At 44.0% G+C, this 25,667-nt stretch overlaps 1 protein-coding gene across 7 annotated transcripts in view; it reads right to left on the bottom strand.

Moving 5' to 3' along the window:
* RALGAPA2 (Ral GTPase activating protein catalytic subunit alpha 2) overlaps nucleotides 1-25,667 on the bottom strand; it is a 320,063-nt gene that overhangs the window by 16,925 nt on the left and 277,471 nt on the right. For all 7 annotated transcript variants that reach the window (XM_047743681.1, XM_047743679.1, XM_047743680.1 and 4 more), the window contains one exon: nucleotides 6,348-6,469. In XM_047743681.1, coding sequence (XP_047599637.1) covers nucleotides 6,348-6,469 — 122 coding nt within the window. The remainder of the gene's footprint in view (nucleotides 1-6,347; nucleotides 6,470-25,667) is intronic.

Below are 25,667 nucleotides of genomic sequence, written 5' to 3'. Positions count from 1 at the left end.
TAGGAGACAGGCCAATGGACAGGCAGCAGTGTACTCCAGGATGAGAAAGGGAGACTCAGAAGGCACATGTTCTAGGAGGAAGGCAGAAGCAAGACTGGCTGGAAGAGGTAGAGGGTTGCATAGTATGGAGTGAGGGAAAACGTGGGCATGGCAGCCCAGCAAACACTGGCTAAGGGGTCCCCATGTGCCAGGCACCATGCTCATCTCTTTTTACACATACTAATTTGCTGAATCCTTATGAATACCCTTTAAGGAAGGTTCTTATTAAACCCATTTTACAGAATCATGCTGAGCCACAGAATGACAGGTAACTGGGCTGAGGCCACACGCTGGAACCCAGATGACTCCAGCTATCTGGCTGCGGAACCCAGCCTTCTCAGGGGAATCCCTCCTCCCTGCAAGGAGCCGCTGGTGCCAGGTAGAAGGTTCTGCTTAGCGTTGAGCAAGGAGGACAGAAAGGCAGTGGAATCTGAGACTGAGGTGGCTGTATGTGAGGAAGACAAGCAAAAGAAGGAAAGCCTGGGCTATATTAAATACCAAGGGAGGAAACTACAAACGCTGGCCATGGAGTATGAAGGATTAAAGCTTTGCTGATGGCTATTGCCATCTGCCACTATTCTATGGTTTGGTAGCAGTGTGTGGGTGCATGGGCTCTGGGCCCAAGTCGGGGCTGTGTTTCTAGCACCCCCAAAATATCAGAAACCCCTCTAGGTCTTGGGATGGCCTGTCTGAACCCTTTGGGCCTGATGTAGCCAGGGCACGTGGAAGCCTCTGATGCCCATTTGTTCATTACATGAAGTCAGAATATATTCTGGGCTTCGGTTCCCTCATCCGTTCCCTGTGGTTGGTTAGAAGTGAGAATGAGAGGACCCTGGGAGGGTTTTGCAGCCACAGCCATGAGGCCACCCCACAGACTGGCACAATGACACGGGTGTGCTGGCCAGTGAAGTTATCACTGGTCACCCGAGTAACCAATAACCACAGCAGTGTATACTAACAGCTCTGGTAATCTGAGCTTCTGCTGTTTACATTCTTAGCACTATCATTTCCCAAACTTCTTTCTCATCTTATGAGGACTTTTTGAAAACCAACAAGAGGAAGGTACAGCTTTCCTGAACAAGCTCTGTTGGAAAAACACCGAATTAGTATCGCTTCTCTCCTTTCAGAGGCGACACGGGTTTTGGACATTGAAAAACTCTTGAAAGTGGCTGATTAGGAACTCTGTGACCAATGTGCCTGACAGCCAATGTTTGGCGAGAGCTTACGAAGTAGGGGATGGTAGTAACCATCTGAGTCTTGGATGATGTCACTGACACCTGACTCCACTTTGGGAAAAAAAGAGAGTATGGAACAAGGGGTGAGGGCCCCACTGCCAACTTGCACATGGCCTTCAGTTGTCCATTCATGGCCTGGTCTTCAGCCTACTCAAAATCAATGTGAAGGGGTTAGGCTTGATATCTCCTGAAGCTTCCTCGAACATTCTATGATGTCTTTTGCTGGTTTCAACAAATTTATGAGGATGAATATGTAATGTTCATCCATACGTAATGTAATACAGATGAATCTGTAACATGACCACCCTCAATGAATGGGGGAAATCTGTCATCTTTCGGGGGGTTATAGTTAGAGGCTACCTTGTACAGTGTCTGGGGATCAACTACTGTCTGGGGAGCTAACTGCCAGCAAACTGGCCACAGTGGGATCTGTGGGTAGAAGGGCAAGCCTACAACGTCCTGGCACAGGTGAGCACTGTGCATGGTTCAGGGCTGCAGCAAGTAGAAGCGGGGTGTAGCTTTACTCCTCTTGCCAAAGGCTGGTGGGTTATAAAAGGAGCTTGTGTAGCATCAACTTGCCTGATTCACTTTGGGACCAGTATACCTGCAGTCTTAGAAGGGTCACCAGAATGACCCAGTGACACCAGGCAGAGTCTTCTGATAGTCTCTATGAGCTTAATTTGATTTTGTTGTAGGAGAAAATTACAGGAGTCTTGTTTACCAGGCAGGTGAGCATAATCATCCTTTCCAAGAGGGCATCGTGCACGTCGTGAGTGTGACTGATGAAAGCTTATGGTACAAGAGTCGCGCTGGCAGCAGCATCCTAAGACCGACTCAGACTAATCTGGGTTAAGCTCCAAATATGACCTACATTAAAAGTGGCAGAATCTGGTGGAGCCCTAGTGAGGAATTTCCTCCCACTTGTTCTAAATCCTGGAACCTTTACAATCTGGCCTATCATGAAGGAGGAAGTATTTCTGACCATATCTTGGAGAAATCAAACGTGTTTTTGTAGGGCTCACAAATAAACAAAGATTTGTGCTCCCTCTGCTGGCTCCCCACAGCAATATTAAAGTAGAAAGGAACCCAAACCAGTGTTGGCATGTTCGGCAAACAGTTGATTTGCGTATACTGGGAACAACTTGTTTAATTTGGTTTGGGACAGTCTTTGGAAAAAATCAATCTTTATGAGGGTCTGACCAAGGCACTTGGAAATTCTTAAAATTAGTTATTAAATTCGACATACCTGTAGTCCTCCACTACCAAACTGCTAGCTGTGACTGTAATAGTGATTTGGGAATTCATTTATCAACAGACACAAGTGGATTCCTCCAAGGTTTTAAGGTCCAGACACAACCTTTAAAGCAGTTTGGGGGTGGGGGGGGAGGGAGGCAATCTCAGGTTCAAGCTCAAGTTTTTTTGTTTTTCCTCTTGTTTATAAGACCAGCTTCCAAAAAGTAAAGATTTATACTATTTATATCCTTTCCGATAATGTCAAACATTAGACTTGATTTTCCAAATCATTAGCATGCAGAAGAATGACCTCATGGTGAACAGATGCACTTGGCTGTGAGCTGCAGTGATTACATCAGTCCCGCCCAGCAGTCGAGGGCGCCCATTCCAGTTAACCCTTTGAAGGCCTCTCTGCCGGCCCCCCTTCCTTGGAAACGTGCATGAAAACACAAGCTGAGACTCTCACCCCAAAGTGCGTGCATGTGTGTGTGTTAAACACATGCATATACATGCATAAACATATACATGTATGCAAACACACAGACACACATACTCATGTATGTGTTAATTGCGGCCAATATTTTCATACTGGCTACCTTATAGAAATTGTTGGCCAAAAGGGAAGGAATCACAAGGAACACGAATTACCGGGCTAAGAGAAAGGCAGCTCAAATGCGTATCATACACTGAGTATTATTACCAGTACAGATAGTGGACAGAAGAGGTATGAGGTAGGTGGTGTTTTAAAATAACATTTTCTGACTGGGAAAATATACATTTTTTAAAATCTCCTTTTAAAAAGTTGAGTACCCACCCATGAGTCTAATTATTGAAGATCTGATATCTTCATGGGTGGCTGACAGTGAATCATGAAGAGAAGCATGTGTGCTTGGCCAGTGTGGCCCTCTATGGCTTCCTTGGGTGACAAGCAACAGCACTGGGGCAGGGGGAGTCTGAGGAGAAGGCATTTTCTGACAGCAGCATCTTTGGGCATGAGCCCTTCCCACTAAGCACATTTCTTACTTATGCGTAGGACTCCACGGCTGATATAAGCCTTCCCTCTAGAAAAGGGGGCTGCTTGCTGCTACAAATATAGTATGGAAGGAATAGAGGGTTCAGGTTATTCTCCCTCTGCATTAACGACAAAGCCCCTTGCAGGGAGGATACAAAAGAAACCTGGGAGTCCCTAATTCCTCAGATTGTGCATATGCATGTGAGCAGGAGCCCAAGGCCCCGCTTTGATGGCACTGCTGGCCGAGATGGTCTGATTGGGTCCTAAGTGCACTGTGGGGGCTTAAGCCGCTCAGGGTCAATTTTTCCAGTTGGCTTGCTGCTTGGAAGAGCAGAGTCTACCTCTGTTTCTTAGTTTAAGCTAGCTGGCTCATCTGGGTTTGACTGTACTTGTCCCAAGAAAATAGGGCTAACACTGAATAAATAAAAAATGTTTTCATCTGTAACAGTGGTACCAGGCCCGGATAGGGATTCCTCAAAAGCAAAACTGGCAGGGAAAGGAGGAGAGGATGTGCTTCTGAAAACATGCCTATTTATGGTCTGGAAATGCTCCGCCCTCACTGCATGGCCCCCAGATTTCAGTGCACATCAAGTTCTTTCCGACTTCCTTCCTAATCTTTGTTGTGGGCATATATATGCAAAGTGGTGACAGAGAACATGATGTTCAGACTTAAAATCACGTTCATGGATTGGCATGATATGTGTACCTAAAATTTTATCACTCAACACTGAATGCCCTAAACCCTGAACATTGTGAAATGTCATCCGGATGCTAATAATTTGGAAAGAGGAGGCCCAGCATTTGTCTTGGTATCTCATCTCTGGTTTCACTTTCCCTTTGTACTGGTTCCAGTGCCCACTCATGAGCTGTCAGACCCTTATCTGCTAAGTGACTTTGGCAAATGTGATGCTCTTGAAGAAGTCTGTCGGCCACTGCCTCCAAATAGCAGGTCTTGGAACACCCAAATCACTTCTCGAGACTCACTTAACATGTTACCTACACACTGGCTCATTTGAATTGATTTAAGTCATTGTGAACTTTAAGAAAAGATCAAATTAATTTATATAGATGCTAAAGTATGCATAGGAAACAAAGTTCATCAATATTTGTTTCAGGAACATCTTAATCTGGAGCCTTAAGAATGTAGCAGCTAAGGAATGCCAATATCTAGTTATTATTTAATTTCTTCTAATTTTAAGAAACATAAAGCTTTCTCAAGAGTTAAAACAAAACAAAAAAACCCAACAACAACAACACAGAAAAATTAAGCCCCAGTACTTCATGAGGAGGAGAAAGAGCTGAATGAGATCTTTTAAAAAAATTAGCTTTGCCATGGATCCTTCATGTTCTTTCACCTACAAACTAGAAATGATTTTAAACCTCCAGCCAGAGTGGTGTGAAATCTTCATTTCCCTTGAAACCGGTTTTTTTTTTTTTTTTTTTTTTTTTTGGTTTAGATAGAATGTTGGCAGAGTGTATAAAAGAATTCAATTCACAGCTGTTCTACTTTTTTTTAATGTAAGAAACATTAATCAAAGCTTTAAGTTATAAGCTTTCTCATGTTGTTTAGTATTCCAGTTCAACAAAGATCAATAGAGGCCATCCCTGTGTTTCTTGACGCCTCACCAGGAAGCAGAGGCGTGATTATGTAAATCGCAGGGCTCCCGCACCTCGGCCAGCTTGCTTATCTCTCAGGCCTTCTGCCTGCTGCTCCTGGCTCCCTGTGCAAGAGCAAGCCTCTCCCTCTTATCTCCCAACAAAGCTCGGAAAGGCAAGGATTGAAGCCAGCGATGTTAAACAATGATGCATGGCTGATTTTATTTGTAAGTGATTTATTTCACTGAATTTAATTTTTTTCACTTTGTGTGTAAGATATTTGTTAACAAGTCAGAATCGGAGAAGTAAGGCGGTGTTCAGAGACAATTGACACAGGTTAGAAATCTATTAAGCATGCTAACAGTTGTGTCTACACCGGTGGAAGAAGAGGGAAGCCCCTCATTGAGAATTTCAACATGCATTGACTAAATATCCCATTTACTCTCTGAAAGGCAATTAATCTGTAATTACATGCAGAAATTCACAAGTAATTCTATTCTTTGGGAAAAAAAAACCCCACAGTAATCATATAATCAGTTTAAGTGGTAGTACCCATTTTTTTTTTCAAACTGGAAATATAAAAAGAGTAAAACCTAAAAACAAAGACATGCATGGAAATTTTTGAAATTTTCCATTGGCGTAATAAATGAAAATGATTGGAAGCTAGTTGCTAAACAGGTTCCACGCCAGGTGCTGCTCTGGTCGGCAGCTTGTCCATGTGACCCAGACCACTCCAGAGAGAAAAGCATGCACGCCGCTCTGCTGTAATGACGGACCAGGGGACACTGTCCTTCCATTTCTCTTGCATTAATCCCTGACCCGAGTATCTCGGCAGCATAATCCCCATTTAGCATTAGTAGCAACGGCTTCGACTGTGAGGAACACTTTTTTGATAAGTAAGCACTGATTTGGGCATCGCTTTTAAACAACATATTCCCAGCTCAGCAAGAAACCCACACTCCTGAATGAACTGGAGCACATTACTGAGAAAAAGTTCATTAACCTTGCTAGATTCGGGGGTTAACAGGATAGCTGAAGAAAAGCACTGAGTGAACAGCTCGGATACAAAACAAATTAAAATGAATGTCATCATTCCTTTTGATATTCATTAGTTGATTCAGAGGGAGAATGCTCTTCTTAAATTTGCAAGCATTTATCTGTGAAAAACAGGTGTACATCTGCTGCTCGAGTGCGTCCTAAGCGCGGGAGGGCAGAATAATGCAGACACTCACCCGTTCCGCCGAGGGAGGGGCTGGGCGAGGGAGAAAAGACTTGGGCGGCAAAATCCTCAAACGTCATGACTTCTCGGTGGTTCTGAATTATTGCTTCGAGGTACAGAGCTCGTTCTTCGTAGCTGCAGTCACCGGTCAAGGAAGCAAGCGCACATGTGGAATGACATGCATAACAATGACAGCTCATTTTGGTTGGAATACAGTTACGCAACTTTGACGTGGATGAGTGGGGAGGGGGAGAAAAGTACCTTGCAAGTCCATTACCATCCTGCCAGGGAATTAAATATGACTCAAAATTAACAGTAAGATTCTGATATTGAGATCTAACTCCCTCTTAGACTTTGGTTACACCCAACAGCAACATTCCTGAAAAATATGTACATCAATGGTTATAGAAACACAGCAAAAAGTCATTAAACTTGAGTCAAACAAACAAAAACGGAGGCACCCGACTGTGGGACAGTGTCGGACCGTCCCTTCCCGGGTCAGTGGATATACAACGTTCTTCTCAGTCTCCTAGAGAATGAATTGATGCTTAAAGCAGGAATTGGCGACACACTTAAAAAAAAAAAAAAAAGGTGAGAGGATGTGCTTCCCCGGGGAAGAGGGAGGCAGGAGGCCGGGAAGGTATGCTCAGAAAGGGCACCAGTGCCTCCAGCCAGGATGGGCTAGAGCATGAGAAAATAGGAGCTAATAAGTGAGAGACTCTAGCAGAGAGGGCACAATGCAATTTAAAAAAGAAAAGACTATTGCCTTTTAATTAAAACTGCAGTCTGGAACACACGCATTCAAATGTGTAATCAAAAACCAGTCACCAATAAAACTTACAAGCGTAACACGCTGAAGCAACTTTCCAGCTGTCTTAATAGGACCCCTGCGTGTGGCAGCCTTTCACAGGGCAGAAAGCAAATCTTCCCCTTTTGTGTATGGCTTCTGTTTCCTCAGAAGGTGAATCACGCACTTCCAATAACAGGATAACGTCAGAACAATTCGACAGTGGATGGAGGCCCCGCACATATGACTTTATGAATTAACACTTGGGGAAGTCGGCATGACGTCTCATTTTCCCCTTCCCAGTTATCAATGCAAAAGTTAAAAGATGTGTTTGAGTCATTTTGAAAATCATGCTAATTCTCCAGGAACACAGGGAACATGGATCACCATCAATCAGTTCATTATTTGCTGCTTGGGAAGAGCCAAAGTAATTTCTAGCATTTCTCGCTGGATTTTAAAACTATCCTTCCAAAATGGCCTCTTCACAAATAGAAGTTGGTGAAAATGATGCTTTTCTAATCAGCTTTCAGTAGGAAGCATGTGATTTAAGATAGGAAAATATCTTTCTATTTTCTTTTTGTCCAAGGATGCACACAGATTTCCCAGTGCAGGCCCTTCCTTTTCCTCCTCCTTTAATTATAGTCAGAGAAAGAGTTTTTGCAGGGTGAGACCAGAGGCATCCTGGGGCCTTGCCGGCCAACGTGGTAGCCGGGAGCCGCATGTGGCTATCTAAATTTAAGTTCAATTAAAATGAAAAAAAAACAAAAAACGAAAATCAGCAATTCCCTTCCCGGGTCCCACTAGCTGTACTTCAAGCACTCAGCAGCCACACACACACACATGAGCTGGGGTTACTGGGTTGGATGGCACGGACAGAGGATATGCCTTTTGTCGTGGAAAGAGCTACTAGGCAGCTCGCTTCCAGAATTTCTCTTTAGGGTCGCTCTAGGCACTTGAGAAAAGCAAAATGCATTTGAGGATGTCAAAAGCGACCCCTCTGACGGCTTCCCAGTGCGTTATATAGAAGGTCACCACAGCCGAAGGCCTGGGTGGTGGGAGCCTGAACTGGTTTCTTAAATGTACGCTGAACTCCGGGTGACACCCTGACGAACGAACAGGCTGCCGCACTTCCACAGTGAGAGGCGTCCTCTCAGGCCCAATTCTAGAGGGACCCACTAATGCCATTCACGTCTCATTATGAACATGCTTATTCTGCACAGCACTTGGCTGTCGCGCGGCTCGGCCCTCCGAGCACAGCCCCAGTGAGCCACGGGTCCAGGGAACAGCAGGACGTTAGGCCTGAGTGGCCGTCTGGCGAACAGGCTCTCTGACACTAAGCTGGCACGTGCTGGCCCAGCAGGGGCCGAGCGAGGCGTGACAAATTACTCAAAGAGCTGAGCTAAACTTATGGCTGACAACCACCTGAGCCTTAGGACAGCCGTGGCCCGCTGTCAACGCGCAATTCATGGCTCCCCTTTTCAGGCCGCAGTCTGCTTGAGGGCCTGGGTTAGAGCCGGCGCAGCCCTCTAAAGACCTGTCATGCTCTGCCTAGAATGGTCCTGCTGTTTCCTGAAAGGCCCCACTGCGTCCAACACGTCCACATACAGTGCTCGGGACAATGGCGAACAAAATAGAAGTGAGGATGCATTTTGCTAAATATGCTTTGGAAGCCGTGTATCTGGAAGAGTGGCTGCTATGTTAATCGAGCTCACAGGCAACCCTACAAAGAGATGCCATGTATAATACCCCGTAGACTGACCTCAGACAGCAGCCCATCATCCTCACCCAGGATGACACTAGCCAATTCGGAAGCTTGTCCTTGTCAGGCTGGAGAAATCTGGGCGCCTAAGAGCAAGTCCTGCATTAGAGTTACAGTGGGGTGATAATCAAGTGTTGAGATTCTCTGGCTCAATGAATATTTATGGTCTAACTCCTAAAACAGGGCACTATGGAAGAAAGCACAAAAAGATGCTTCCAGGACCAGATACTAGAGGAGGAAGTGTTTACCTCATAGAAGATTCCTGATCTCGCTTTCACGCCCCCAACTGTCACACGTAGCACACACTCCCCCACCCCCAGGCTGGTCCTATGCTGTCACGGGAGCGTTAACAGCGCTAAACTGGGTGTTGTCATTTAGACAAACATCCATTAGGGACTGCAGGGAGACCAGGAGATCACCAAATGCATTTTCACTCGTGGCCCACGCCAGGGCATGTAAACACCATGACAAAAAGAAAACAAACACCACCCCAATCCTGGCAGTGTTTAGAAACAGAGAAGGAGCTCAGGGTGCCAAAAAATCATTTCTTTTAGTAGCTCTTAAAAATCGTAGCTCTGGGATTTAACGGAACGTATTAGAACTACTAGCAAGGGCAGTTAGGAGCAGTATTACCTGACATTTTCTTCCCTAACATCTTTAGGGCTTCAGGGCTGGTTGCTTGGTATATATATTAAAAAAAAAAAAAAAAAAAGGCATTTATAACTTAGACATCAAAATGCTTCTAAGGTTCTTCTCAGGCATAAGACATGTTAAGATGGGAACCAAACGCTGTAATAATGCCAGGGGTGGATGGTCAGCGCCTCTGACTGAAGGCAGGTGGCTAAACAGGCACCTGGTCACACATTCAATACCTGTTTCCATACTGGCTTTTGCCCTGCTGTTCTCTTAAAAAGGCCACTAAGAGATGTAAAACTTAAATGCTGGCCTGAATTACTATCTCATTCAAAACCACACATAGTAAAGTATGCTGTTAAAGAGAAAATTTTCCCTTTGATTACTCAATTCAGAGAGCATTCAAATTACTATCTAGAAACCCCTCTTGGTTTCTAAGTATTTTGCGCTTCTTCAGTGACCCGCTGTGTCTATGTTGTCATCTAAGAATTTTATCATTTACCAATGCTTCTCTACTTGAATGAAGAGGCTATATATCTTTGCTGCTTACATTTTAACCAAAACTTCCAAGAGAACTTTCCGAGACCCTCAAGACACATTCAGCTGGGTTGCAAAAGCTCAAGAATCCAAACCCAACTTCCCCAAATTTTATTTTGATGATTATTTGCTTCTATTTTCCAAAACAGCAGCAGGAGCATGCGAGGAAGAAACTTGCCTTTTGGAGGAAGACAGGCCTAGGTTGAAATTCCAGTCCTCTTTTCCACCCACTGGGGGACCCAGGACAAGCTGCTCCAATGTCCCCAGCATCAGCTGCCTTGTGTGTAAAGCAGTGATGCTGACACCTGCCCTCGGGGCTGCCCTGAGGATCAGATGCAATTGTGTAATGAAGCCTTAACCCTGGTTCTAGCACACAGGAGAAGCACCATAGATGTGGATTGCCTCCTCCCCTTCTTTCCTTAATGTGGGCTTCTAGGTTCCTCTCCCAGAAAGAGCATAGTGGATAAAGTAGGAGGACCCTCTGTGTCAGGCTTTAGGACGAGCGTGCCTCCTTCATGTTAGGCCTCTGTGAGCCAGGGGAGTGCCATGCGCCCCACAGTACTGGTCAGCAAGTGGAAGCACAGAGGAGTCCAGTGATTTTCCAGAGTCACAGTTACTTGGTGATACAACTGGGACCAGAACTCAGGTCTTCCAACCTTTACTGCTTTTGGCTATTGTATCTTGCTTTCTATGGTCCATGGGATTAAGTTCAGGATCCCATGCAAGGTTGGGAGCTAAACTAGCAGAGAGGATAAATCAAGCGACTGAACTATACAGAGGTCTGAAATCCACCCGAGTCCATAGGTTTAAGCTGCATGGATACCCATAGACTACGCTGACTGTATAAATTCAGAAAAAATAACAATTACTTCAATTACTGTATAGATTCAGGCTATGTGTTTGTTGACTGCTATTTAAGATGTTCAACTTCTTTGTCATAACTCCTGTTCTTTTGTTTGCTTGTTTGTTTTTAAGGAAAAGGGAGAACTGTACGGCAAGAATCTCTACTGCAGGTTGTACGCTGTTCCCAACCCTTGACACTCTCTTGCCAGGACCTTCTCTACGTTTCCAGGGAGTGGACACCAGACCCAGCCCAACAAAGCAGCCTTGGAAGAGGCTGCCTCCTGAGGTCAGGATATGTGTCTTCTGCAGTGGTTCCCATACCTGTCCCTGGTTTTCTTTCTTAACTCCTTGCAGTCCCTTATCGCTGACACAAGACTGCCCAGAGCTGGGCCCTCTTGCTACTCCGCGGACTCCCCTTCCCATGGCAGTGGTCCACAAAGGGAGGGGAGCCACGTTTCGGCACCACCTGGGAGGCTTTAGTCAACCTCGAGCCCCTTGGATAAGTTGTGGCACTTGCAAATTTTGCCACTGCCGCTTGTTCTTTCCCTTGAGAATATGATGGAGGAGAAAAGAACCTCCTGCTATAGTTACCGTAGAGGACCATCTCTTCCTTAACATCCTTATATTAGCTTCCTGTGGCTGCCGAAAGTGACCACAAGCTAGGGGGCTTAAAACAACAGAAGTTTATTTCCTCACAGTTCTGGGAGGCCAGAAGTTCAAAATCAAGGTGTCAGCAGGGCCTTCTTCCCTGCAGAGGCTCCAGATGACAGCGTCACTCCTGCCCCTGCTTTCTGGCCATATTGCCCCCCTCTTCTCTGTGTGTCTCTTATCAGGACACTTGTCATTGGATTTAGGGCCCACCTGTATAATCCAGAATGATCTTCTCAAGATCCTTAACTTACTTATAACTGCAAAGACCCTTATTGAAATAAGTTAACATTCACAGGTTCTGGGATTAGACATACCTTTCTGGGGCCACCACATAGCCCACTATGCTCCTTGAGTGTGAGTCAAGTTCCTCCTTACATTACTTGCTACCTAGCTTATATATATTGCCTGGGATTTGTGCCCACTGTTCTGGGCTATGATACTGCTAGACATATTCCAAGCAAAGGCAGTTTAGAAGGAGAAATTAGAAATTTTTCCATTTGAAGTAAAATTCTGTATAGATTTAAAAAAAAAAACAACAACAACCAAGTGATATAGAACTTCTAGAAGAAAGTATGGGCCAAAGGCTTTGTGACCTTAAGATATAGAATAATTTATTAAACAAGAAACAAAAAACATGAACCATGAGGGGAAAGACTGGTACATCTGAGCATATTCAACGTAAGAACTACTGTTTGCCAGAACACCATAAAGAAGGTAAAGCTACAAGGCACAAAGTGGGAGAAGTCGTCTTATCACCTAACTGACCAAGGCTACATGTCTAGAATAGATAATGAACTCCTGTAAATCAATAAAAGAACCAAATAACCTATTAGAAAAATGGGCAAAAGACATAAACATTTCTAGAACATGAACTATGAATGGATGTTAAAGTGCTTAACATCACTAAAAATCAGGGATTATGAAAGCCACAATGAGATATCATTTTATATATACCTGATTGGCAAAACAAAACAAAAATCTAATAATCCAAGTGTCAGAGAGGATGTGGGGCAGAGGAACTCTCACAGCCTACTGGTAGGAAATAATTGGCCTAACTTCTCAGGAAGACAATTTGACATTATTAAGGAAAGGGCAGCGATTCCACAGGTAAGAATGTTTATCATGTTCTATAGACAATAGCAAAGTCAAAAAAGAGAGACAAACCATTTTTAACTTCTAATGATAGGTGTAGTCACACAGTAGAATACTATACAGCAGTGAAAATAAACTATAGATATGTATGTGTATTAGAATGGATGAGACTTAAAACAATGCTAATGAAAAAAGTAATTCACTGAAGATCATTCTAACTACAAACATTTTAAAAAAAGAGGCAAAGTGAAACATACTGCTTTAGGAATACACATCCATGCAGTGAAACTATAACCTAGATTATCTCTGGGGTAGAGGAGAGGTAGGTAGCACATGGAAGGGTCACAAATACATTGGTCAGTACACATGGGGGGTTAGGATGGGGGCATATTTCATTGTTCTTTAGGACTTCTGTAAATGTCCAAGGTTTTCTGGTCTGTAGAAAATATTTCATAATTGGGAGCCTGGGTGGCTCAGTGGGTTAAGCCGCTGCCTTTGGCTCAGGTCATGATCTCAGGGTCCTGGGATCGAGTCCCACATCGGGCTCTCTGCTCAGCAGGAAGCCTGCTTCCCTCTCTCTCTCTCTCTCTCTCTGCCTGCCTCTCCGTCTACTTGTGATCTCTCTTTGTCAAATAAATAAATAAAATCTTAAAAAAAAAAAAAAAGAAAATATTTCATAATGAAAAGCCTTCTGATAAGAATGGAATACACTGCTAATCAAAGAGATCTATTCTCACCTATTCAAAGGACAGAATGAACTTCTCTAAGCCAAAGGCAGATAGGAAAGGTATAAGTTTAGTTGTTAGAGATAACAATGATAGGCAGGTCCGTCTGACTCAGACACAAAAAAAGCAGAAAAGAGGCAGTGCCATTTCTAAGGCCTTAGTTCTAGAAACAGACTAAAATATGAGTGCTCAACATTTTCAGAAAGTTGTGGAAAACTTTGGATACAAATGCCATTCATGGGGAGGAGGGTATTGCTTCAGAGAAAATGTTTTCCTATAAAGATACTTGTGCTAGAATGACCGCCCACTAAGAATGACAAATGCGCTGAACTAGAGAAAAGTCAACATATTGTATTTTATATATATATATACACACACACACACACATACATACATACACATATACTGTGCACACAATTTCTATAGAGCATCCTGCTCTGCTTAGTACACTTGATCTCAAGTGAATCTGCCCTTTTCAGAAAGCAAGTCCACTTTTACTCAAGCATTCACCCATTTAAGAAATATGTGCTGAGTGTCCATCAGTGCTTGGCAATGGGCACACAACTGGGGAATGGGACAGTTGAATATGCTCAGATGTACCAGTCTGCCCCTACCCTGGTCAGACCCCCATTCTAGCATGGACAAGTGTCGAAGAAGGGAAACTGTTCATCCATTAGTGCCAGGTAGGCGAGCAGGGACCAAAAGGACACGGAAGCCTCAGAAGGGGTGGCCAAAAAGGGGTTAGCCAAGAGAGGGTGGGGGCAGGCCTCTCTGTAAGAGCATTCAGGTGCAGAGAACCATGAGCTGGAGGGAACCCTGGGGGGGGTTCAGGAAGTGAAAGGAGACGGGAACCCCAGTGTAGCAAGACGGGGCAGGAGGCTCAGTTGAAAGACTGGCTGTGGCTAGGTCACAGGAGGCCTGAATGGTCTGAAGCAAGGGAGCAATATGGCCTCACTTAGGTTTCCAGATCACTCTGAGAAGATGTGCCACCACTAAGGAGAATCTAGAGTGCCCTCGAGTTTCAAGAGGTCAATGCTGACTTGGTCTATACGATCAATCCATGGGCTTGTAGAAATGTCTCAGTACTCTGTACTTGTTCGTTGCCTATTTCCAGGACATGTACATTTTGAGCATGTGGAAATGGTAAGAAGGTTACTTGCAGATCTGAAATGACCATAACCTCTGAGAATGGTCTTGACTGACAAGGGGTCTGGATGGGGGATGTGCCTGACTTGGAGGGAAGAGGAGATAAAACACAGGTCGGGTTGGAAGCAGCCCTCCCAGGTGAAGCAGAGAACAAAGTGTTATAGACAAGATGGTGGGCACATTCCTCACACAAGGACAGATGCTCTGCTCACAGAAATCTGGTAGAAAAAAGATTATTTAAGACAGCGGTGGGTTGAAGAATGCTACCCTGAATCAAATTTTAAAACACATCTATAGATATACTTTAAACCTAGCAAAAAGATGCATTAGTAGTTGCGGAGTGTCTGAGCTCAGAGAAGGGACAACTATGAATAACTTACAAAATGAGGAAATTAATGATCCGATTTCCTCTGCTGGTCCCACCACCAATAGTTTTTGGAAGAGAGGATGTGGAGGATGGTGATAATCCATTTTCGTTTCTTGGGCAGTGTTCTGAACAGTGATCAAAGGATAAAGCTTCAAAATGCTCACTGGTCTCAGATATGACACCAAAAGCACAAGCAACCAAAGAAAAAAATAGGAAAATTTATCAAGAAAGTGAAGGGACTGGAAAAAAAAAAAAAGTGTAGGGACAACCCACCAGTCATTCCATGGGCAATATTTGCAAATCCATTTATCTGATAAGGGCCTCATCTCTGGATTATATAAAGAACTCTTATAATTCAATAATAAAATGACAACTTAAGTAAAAAATTGGCAAATGACTTGAGTAGACATTTCTTCAATTCAGAAGATAGACACATGACCAACAAACATATAAAAAGATGTTCAATATCATTAGCCATTAGGGAAATGGAAATTAAAACCACATTGAGATACTACTTTAAAACCACTAAGATGGTTATAATCCTAAGGACAAGAAGGAACAAGAGAAAGTGTTGGTGAGGATGTGAAGAAACTGGAACTCTCATCCCTTGCTGATGGGAATGTAAAATGGTACAGTTGCTGAGGGAAAGAGCTTGGCAGTTCCTTAAGAGAACTGAAAATGTACATTCACACAGAAACCTGTCCACAAATGTTCACAGCAGCGTTATTCATATTCACAACAGGCAAGGGTGAAAACAACCCAAAATGTCCATAATCTGATGGATAAACAGATGTGGTCTATCCACACAATGGAGAGCCATAAAAAGGAAAGAAATACTGAATGTGCTACAACAACGATGACCCTTGAAAACAGTGCTGAGTGGGAGGTGGCAGATACGAAAGGCCACATATTGTGTAATTCCATTTATATAAATGTCCAGAATAAGAAAATCCCCAGAGTCAGAAAAGAAATTAGTAATTGCCGGGGGCTGCGGGGAGAAGAGGAATGAGGAGTGAGTACCAGTGGATAAAAGGTTTCTTTTGGGGGTGATGAAAACATTCTGGAATTGGACGAGACTAATGGTGGCACTGTCTGGTGAATATATTACAAACCACCGTACTACAGAATTTAAAAGGGTGAGTTCTGCGGTATGTAAATTATACCTCAATGAAAAACTGTCCCTCCAGATGCCTATGGTATGCAGTATACACTAGGTGTTGTGGGCAGGTCCTCACTGACCACACTCTGAACCAGATGGACGGTAACCTGAGGCAGAGAACTAAGCCCTCCAGGCACTGTTGCTGGATCATTTATTCATGGAAGACTCCCGAAGAGGAACAGACCAGGTGCCAGGGACTGTTCTAAGAGCTGGAAGGAGCAAGATGAAAGATTACAGCATTCATGACCTATCTGGGAAGACAGACACCCATCACCTGTGAGGTGATAAGCACCCCATGGGTCAAATGGACCCAGAGGACGTGTGAGTGCTTGTGGGTGGACAGTGGTCTAGGTCAGACGGCAAAAAGCCCATCACAGCAGGAGGAAGGACAGTTTCTAGCATTTAGAATCACTGGAGTTTTTAAACAGACGAACAGCAAGATATGACCGATACTTGAGAGATAATGGTGGAGGAGAGCATTATGGTGTGTGGAAGGGTCTAGAAGGGAGAGAGATTGGAGGAAGAAAAACTAGTCAATGGAGAGAGATGTGACATGGGTCTCAAGAAAGCAGGGGTAGAGGGAAGGGAGAGGAGGTGTCAGACTGTAGGGTTGCTCACGCTTGGTGACAGAGGGAGAAGGCAGGACAGAACTCTAGTGATCGGGGCTCAGGTGACTGATGAGGGGAACAGTGGAGGGGCCAGACGGGATGTCAGGGGAGAAATACTGGGCAGATGACAACTGTGTCCCGGCAGAGACGCCTGGGCTGAAGATAAGGAGTGATGTATCATGGGTTTGGAGACATTCTTGAAGGAGAAAAGGGGAGCATGCAAAGCTAGGAACTCCTTCCTGCCCACTTCCATGGTGGGGGGGCAGGAGTACATTTGCAGGAAAGGAAGATGAAGGAGGGAGTGGGAAGGGAACCATGTCACAGAGCCCTGGGAAGGGCACTTTTGGAAGAGGAGACTCCGCTCCAATGCACTTCTCTATCCTTAACATCTTCCCCGGTATCTGCCACCCTGGGGAATACTCCGTAGGTGGGCTGGTTGGCATTCAATAATCCTAAATAAATGGATGAAATTCCATAATCATCAAGACAGGAACAGATGCCAGCTACAGCCTAAAGGCATACATCATTTTTTACAGAGATTCTGTTTGTCTTTCAATATAATGCAAATTTAAATTCTAGGACTGTTTAAGACCCCAAATAAATGAATCATTCAAAGTAAATGTCACAGCCTGGTAACGGATGAAGAGGATGACTTTACTGAACAATGTAACCAAGTAAAATGGATGTTCGGGAAAAGGAAATTAAACACATGGAGGTATAAGATATTCGATTAGGTTTCAAACACTAATGATACACTCTTGGAGAGGAAAGCAGTCTACTTCTGCTAAGAAAGAAGAAAATATCCATATAACCAGGTTTAAGAATAATTCTGAGGAAATTACAAGAGTAAGTGGAAATGGGACAGAAAGAGGTTTGCTTCAGGCTATTACAGATTTTTGGAGGTCTGCTCCCATAGTTCTGCATCCTTCTGGCACAGGGAATTGAAGGTCTCCCTCTCAGGATTTCCAATGCTCCAAGGGGTCCAATGGACCGGATCTCTACTCATGTCAGCTCTGTTCAGGGGACTGATTTGTGAAGGAGCACTGCCATTTCCATCTCCTCCGGTGCTGTGAGTACACCACACCTTTGGTAAATCACCAAGAGAGAAAGGACCCCACGACACTGCCTCTCCATGTGTCTGGCGGTAAAAACATGAGCGATGATGGAAACCACCCAAGAAGTGATGAATCAATACGAACAGCAAGAAGCCCAAGTGCTCTGCCACGCTGATGCCAATAGTGTGGTTTCTGGGAGGAAGGGAGTCCATGTCACTTGAACTATTTCTCTTTCACAGATTTTCATTCACCCTAAAGATACGGTACGTGAAAGGGCTAAAAAACATACTTTGAGCCTTAGCTGGAGAAATGGCTACCTCTGCCACTGTTGGCATTCCACATCCATGTAGAAGTCACAACTAAATGTAAAACAGTGAGAAATGAAGAATGGACTCGAAGTCTGGAATGTACTTTGTTGCAAGGTAGAGAAAGGCCAGACAATTGAAATGGCAATAAACATGGATTTTTCAGCTCTGACTTTATCGTCACTGATTTTAAGAGGACAGTTATTATGGATACATTACAGGTATTATTTAGTGCAATGTAATTTGAACTGAATCATCCAGTATTTATGCTTCAAGCATGCTCACTTTGGAGGTGAAAGTGCATTCCATGTGACCTAACAGATTAGTTTATATCTAGGTTGATTCTAAAAATAAAAGAGATTCATGATGATATATGATAGATAATAAGAGAATAAAGTCAACAAGGATAAGAAAAAATCATCTGTGGCAGACATTCTGGTTCTCCTTCTCTTGAAATATCCTCTCCAGTTGCCCATCAACAACCCACTGGGCACAGGTGAAGTAGGACAGGGCTCAGGCATGGCAGAATTAAATTTCCTGGCCCAAAGTATCTGCACCAAGCTCTATACGGGCTTTCTAGATTTTTCATTTCTGCAAACACTTTGGGTGAAATACTCCTTTTTATGATGTTTATAAGTTTGAGTTGTATTTTTTTCTTTTGGAACATTTAAAAACAAATAAATACATCTGAAAACAAAAGAATATTTCTATAGTTCTATAAAAATAATTACAATGGTTTAATGGCATCTGAGTTTTCCAGGAAGGTACTTATCTTAATACCAATTATCAGATGACAAGGAGAAACTCCAAGAAAAGCTAGGGGGTTACCAAATGCAAGTGACCTAGAAACCGAAAATCAGCTCATATGAAGGGTGCCAAGTGGCCTCCTTTGGCCTATGCAGACTCTAGGTGAAAAAGGGCATCACCTCAGTACACCTGAGTGATAACTATGACTGCCAACCCAGGAGGGTGTATTGAAACTCAATACACCCACAGACTTAGCAGTTAGAGCCAAAAAATTACCGAAACCTAACTGGAAATTTGGGGAAATTCTAAAAATACAAAGTTCTTCCATAGTCAGAAGGAGCAAAACTACGTCTGACACTTAACATTAAAGCAACTGATTTCTGGCAATTGAAGACAGCATGTGATGCAAATGGTTCACTTCAGCAGAAGCTACACCAAGGGGACACAAGAGTGGAGCTGTCAACCTGTCACACTGAGTGGCAATGGAGGGTGGGGGTGGGGGGACATGCATGGATGCAGGGAACCGTAGAACTGCTCCAACCCTAGGCATGGCCACGGCTGTCAACAGACATGGCCCCCGTGTAAACCCCCAAGTGGTCAGATGAGCACAGAGAATGCTAGTTTCACGAAAGGGGAAAAAGTGTTGAGTAGCTGGAAGGCCAAAAGCACCTTTTACTTCTCTTAACATTGGTTCTAGCAACTGGGTCAGTGTTAGGTTTAAAAGGCCATAAATGTGTATACAAGTTAAATAACATAGTGGAAAACTTTTATGCTTTTGAGGTTGGTCACAGAAATTCCCAGGGGCTGATGGAATAACTCTGATTTCATTTCTGTTAAAAACTGTTTGTCTGGATGAAGGTCCAGCTGCTTTGCATGGACCAGGAGATGTCCTTGCATGAGTGTAGATGAAAGCAGTGTAGAGAAACAACCCATGTCCACTGGGCCCTGGAGCCTGCAAGGTAGTTGTTGTGCATTACTGTGCCACTCCTCTTCCTGGGGGAGAAAGGGAAACCGCCCACAAGGAAACTGGCAGAGGTGTCAGGGAAAAGTCTGACGTGAGGGTTGAGCACAGTGGCTGCATGGTCTCAGAGATGACCAGAAACACGCCGTGTACAGGATGCCCTTTTACAAAAAGCACTCCTGGTCCTGATAGCCCTCGGGGGGGGGGGGGTGTCTGTTTGTGACACATGAACCAGACTGCATCCCGAGTGTAAGCCAGCCCTAGGCCCGAGACACCTCCGCTGATGTGGCACCGACCACAGGATGCTATTGAGAGAGTTATGCCAACTACAATGATCACATGCTTTCCATAGGCCACGCACATTTTATAGGCTGAATCGCATCCCATCCTGTATGGTTTTTCTATTACTCTTTTGATTAGGGAAGGAAACCAAAGCACAGAGAGCAAAACATGCTCCAGGCCCCTCATATGGTAAATGCCAGGTCCTGGACTCAACCCCAGCAGCCTGACTTTGGAGCCCCCACTCTCAGCCATGGCCCTGCCTCTTGAGGTCAGAATTCTCCCTCGAAGAGAAAAGCCCTGTGTAGCCACAACTAACAGAAGGCCCAGCTCTGTCCTCTTCCTGGTGTTTTTATGGAAGCCTGAAGGAAGAGACGGGAGCTTTTTTCCTTTCCCCTCCAATTCAAACATTATTCTCCAACAACTTCAGGGGAAAGAAAACTTGGAAGATTTTTCCTCCTGCCAATTAAATAAATCTCAGTGCTTAGCTCTCAAGTAAGTATTTCCAGCTATAACATGTTAGTGAGAGAAATTCCTGTGGGTTAGGACAGGGACATGGGGACTTTTTCACTAAACACCGCTGGTGTACAAATCCTCTGTCTTGCAGGGTGAGACTTCTGCAGCACTTGGCAATGCAGATGCCTCCTTCGGTCTGTCACTCATTCCTTGATTAAAACTACTTCCCACCCCTGGCAGCCTCCCCATATGCTGGCGTCCTTATCCCCCCCTCCCAAGGGCCTGGCACCTTGTATCTGATGGTGGACAGTGTGGGGAGACCACTGCATTCTTTGTGCTTCTGGTCATATTCCCATTCACGGGCTGTGGTATTTTCCATGGCTTTCACCTGACGCTGGATGGTGTCATGTCAATGACCCCACAGTTGTCAGTTATAGGAAAGCAATTTTCTACGTGAGCTCTGGCTAAATCTGGCTCAGGGTAAACTGTGGGAGGGAAGATTTTTTTTATGTGTTTTCTTCTGTCCTTGGAGAATATATGTCATCAGGTGTAGTGAATATTCGATCCCATTTGAGTGGGACATTTGGATAACAGATTCAACATCTATACTACATTTCAGTAGGTACTTTTGAGCGTCTAGAAATTTTCTATTTTTCAGAAAAATGCAGAAGGAAATAAAGAAACCAGGCTAACCCAGTGGGAACAAAGATCAGAATTAGAAATTCTCTCATAATAACAGATGCTTTAAAAAGAAAATGTGCAGATAAAAAATGATGTCTGTCTATATCTTGATTTTGTATGCCATTATAGTCTGCAATTATTCTACTTCACACTTGAAATGAAAACTGCCTGCTTTTATATTTTATATGCAAAATTCCCTATCAGAAATCCTGTTCATTCTGACTAAAATATATTTGTCACATTACAAACAGAAACAGCCCTGAATGCTGGTAAAGATCAAATTCCCAACTCACACAATTCTCTGGGACTTTCCACATTTGCGTCTCATAAAGTCACTCAATATCATTGTCATGACTAAAAATATAACTGCAGTATTACTTAAAATTATAATCAAATCATTCTCCTTCAAATTAAGATACTTACTCTTGGAAAAATAACTAAATTGAATTAGGTGTTTCTTTTCTTGATAGATCAAAAGCAGCTCCATTAAATCACCAGCTTTATATTATTAATGGCATGAAACATGGCCCAGATGAGGAAAATGTCCTTTGGAGCCACTTTGTATTTTATTTAAAGAGAGCTGGAGATGTTCTTCACAATTCAAATACGAAGTAGAATTGTATGGCATGTCCCCAGACCAGGAGGCAGATATGATCCCTGTGAAGCAGACCACCCATAACAGAAAGCCCAGGTTCCTCTTCCCACAATTCCTTATTATACTCATCACTATGCCTGCCACTCCCCAATTCATCCATCCATCCATCCATTTATCTACCTTCTAACATTCCTTCCTTCCTTCCGTCCACCCAATCTTCTAACCATCTATCCATCCAAACCATCCAGCTGATACCTACTTTTTTTTTTTTAAGATTTTATTTATTTATTTGACAGAGAGAGAGAGAGAGAGAGAAAGAGAGAGAGAGAACACAAGCAGGGGGAGTAGGAGTGGGAGAAGCCGGCTCCCTGCTGAGCAGGGAGCCTGATGTGGGACTTGATCCCAGGACCCTGGGATCATAACCTGAGCTGAAGGCAGACGCTTAACAACTGAACCATCCAGGCGCCCCAGCCGATATTTACTTAATGCTTTCTACAGTAAATCCATTATTCTCCCTTCAGATGTAAACAGACAAACAAACGAAACTTCCTTGCTCCTCATTTCTCTTCTAAGTCTTGGCTTCTATAATATATAACACTAAACATCACGGTAAGTGTTATAGTATTTTGTGGGGGACTCTAAAATACATTATGGCTCTGAGTTTACATTATAATTAGCCTGAGTTCTAGTGGGGCAAACCTCACTTAGAATAAAAGACAATCCTTATGAAATAAACAAGAATGACCTGCCCGGTGTTGGCATACTGCTCTGCCCTTTTTGTAGCCATGAATCCATGGGTCCTCTTGGAAATCTCAAACCATAGATGCTGAAGCAGGGACAGGGAGCAGAAATAATCCTTCTGAGACTACCCAGTTAGTACTGAGCAGGGCTTGAACTCAAGCCCAGGCTGATTTGTTTCAAATGTTGGCCCCTTCTACTCTCTTATGCAGTCTCAGTTTAATTTGAATATTACTTTAGTTAAGAATTTGCAATTGTCATGCTAAGTTAATTCACAAATACTCTTATTTGCTGACAGGGAAGGTGAAAATAAGGAAACTAGATTCCTTCCTCTCCCTCCAGAACCAAGACTAGTACACAATAAATTGGCAATTTTTATAGCTAAACTGAAATACCAAGCTTGAGTTATTATCCGTATTATTGATATAAGAGGCCAGAATTTCAAGTAATAAATTATATGAATTCAATTCTTTCATTTATGGATCAGTGAGGGATTGGGAAATTTAAATGAGTCCATTTAAACAAATATGATCTTACTCTGCTTATTTCTGGTCACATCTTTACGACAATCAGTATATAATTCTGAAGTTTTATTAATTATTTCAAATGGATATTTTCAATGAGAAAATAATTTAGATATGTTTGAAGTTGCAACGTGCTTCAACACAGGAGAACAATGCAGCTTCTCATTGCAACATCCATTTGGCTTTTGCTCCACAAGCAGAACACTGAGAGGCAATAAGAAGGGACTGTTAAGCCTCAACTGTTATCTTTCAAAGGTAATAAAGCTTCTGGCAAATTCTAACGTTTGAATTATGTGCTACTCGGTGTCATTAAAAACCATGGAAGAGGGTACACTTGTCTTTGCAAGGACTCTGAGTAAAAGACAGATTAGAGACACGTGTGTTGTGCCAAACAGCATGGTCTAAGCCAACTCTGTGTTCAGTGCCATGTGGCCGTAGGCAAGTAGCTTGACTCAGAGACCCTCAGTTCCTCACTAGGAAAGAGGGTTCAGGGCTTACCCATAGGGCCATGTTACAGTGAGGGGGAATGATGTCATATGGGTGTGGAGTCCAGGGTCCAGGTGGAATGATGTTCATGACCACAGCAGCACCCGTTAGTGGAACTGAAGAGCAGTTGGCAAGGGATAACTGTGGGGTGGGGAGCCCTGGCATCACAGAGCAGAGGACGGAAGGCAGGATGGCCCTGGGGCCGAGGACTGGTCAGTAGCCTGTATGGCGGCCAGGTATCTGGCCCAGAGTCATGGGGCTTGATGAGGGCTAAGGCATTGCCTTGTCCCACTGCTTCCTCCAATGATGGAGGAACATTTCAAGGGAAATGTTATTCTCAACTAAAAACTGAAACAGGAGGACCAGGGACAAGGACAGTCATTGTTTTAAATTATGGAAACTTGAGTGCTGCCTACTGTTGATTCTGAATCTCTTCAAATATATGGGTGATTCACTTGTGAACTGGTGTTTCTGACTCTTCTTGCCCCATGACTCCTTAGAATTATCACTTTAGAAATTCCCTTGGTACTTCGCTACCACTCTTGCCTTCCAGGCTTCCTCACAGCCACATGCTGATCATAGAGATGGGGTCCCACTGCTTTCATGGGACATCATGTAAGCAGGCCTTTGGGCTCCCCTGTCCTGGTATGTATTTGATTTGGCCCCTGAAGGGTCAAGGAGAGTGCATGAATGAGAGAATGTTAAAAGAAAAAAGAAGTCTACACTTCCTCAATCAGGAGTAATTATTTTTTGAGTTCATGGAGACTATAAAAGACATCTACCTCATGGTCCCTGTCTTCTCCCCAGCTTACATGGTGCAGCAGGACTGACCTGCAGGACACGTTTCTCAGGTAGTGCCTATAAATGCTCCAGGTATTGAGAGCAGGGACCCGCTGGGCCCTTTGGGGTGGCTGGGTTGCTTTGTGAGGAGGGTCCTCCCCACAGCATGGCTCTGAGACTTGGATGGCCGCTGTAATAGGCAGGGTAAGAATGATGGAGGAGGAGTAGGTGGAGGTGGGGGGCAGTATGAGCAGTTTACAAGAAGTTTACAAGAAAACAGGACTTCTTAGGAATAGGACTGAGAGAAGTCTAGATGTGACTGGCAGGAAGAGATGGTGGCCCCCAAAGAAGGAAGCTTGACTGATGATGTGGGGAGGTGGGTCTGGCAGCCAGGCACACAGGCTGAGGGGAAGGAGAGATGACACAGCACAGGCGTCTGGCACAGAAAGCCCCTGAAACAGCCCTGGGGATGCTCTGGGTGAGAAAAACAGCGGGGCACAGAGAGAGGAAACCACACAGGTAGAGGATATTCAAAGAGCAGAAAGGTCTTAAGAGGTGCCTGTCTGGCTCAGTTGGTAGACCACCTGACTCTTAATCTCAGGGTCATGAGTTCAAGCCCCACATTGGGCATGGAGCCTACTTAAAATAAGATGTTTGGGGCGCCTGGGTGGCTCAGTCAGTTAAGTGTCTAATTCTTGATTTTGGCTCAGGTCATGATCTCAAGGTTGTGAGAGGCTCAGATCTCAGTTGGGGGGGTCTACTTCTCTCTCTTTCTCCCTCTGCCCCTCCCTCCGCTTGAGCCCTCTTTCTCTTTCTAAAATAAGTAAGTCTTTAAAAAAAAAAAAAAAAGCAAAAACAGAGCAGACAGGTCTAATGGATGGTGCAGAGAAAACTGAATCATGCACCACATTTTATAATTTTTAAGGGTTTTAATGAATTTGCAAGAATTTTTGCAAACTGGCAATAGATTCCTCCAAAAATATTCTTGAGATGGGGGATGGAACCATGGAAAACAATTTTAAGCATCTTTGTTTCTGCAATTCTCAAAGGCAGTGTGTCGCCAAGGTCATAATGCCACTTACAGTGCCCCTTTGGGTGTGGCCGAAGTTCCTGGAATGCAACTGTGTCCTGGTCTTCCCTCCATGTGCAGCTCCCGAGGAGGCCATCTTTAATGGAGAGAATCTACTAATGTTGCTTGTACAGATTTCGTGAGAGAGCAAATGGGTTAACTTGTGACTAATAACAAATGATATGTAGGTCACTGAAATCATTTATCTTTTGGAAAAAGCACTTGCTGAGAGGCATTCTGAGGGCTGGAAGAAAGGAGCCATTGTGGCACAAGGGCCAGGATCACTGGTCACTGTCAGAAGTCGCCATGAGAGGAAGCCATTAGCTCCCCCCCGACCTTGATGATCTGAC

The sequence above is a fragment of the Lutra lutra genome, chromosome 9 (assembly GCF_902655055.1).
Source record: "Lutra lutra chromosome 9, mLutLut1.2, whole genome shotgun sequence".
Taxonomy (NCBI): domain Eukaryota; kingdom Metazoa; phylum Chordata; class Mammalia; order Carnivora; family Mustelidae; genus Lutra; species Lutra lutra.
Note: the sequence above shows the minus strand (reverse complement) of the source record. Positions and strands in the feature narration are given on the sequence as shown.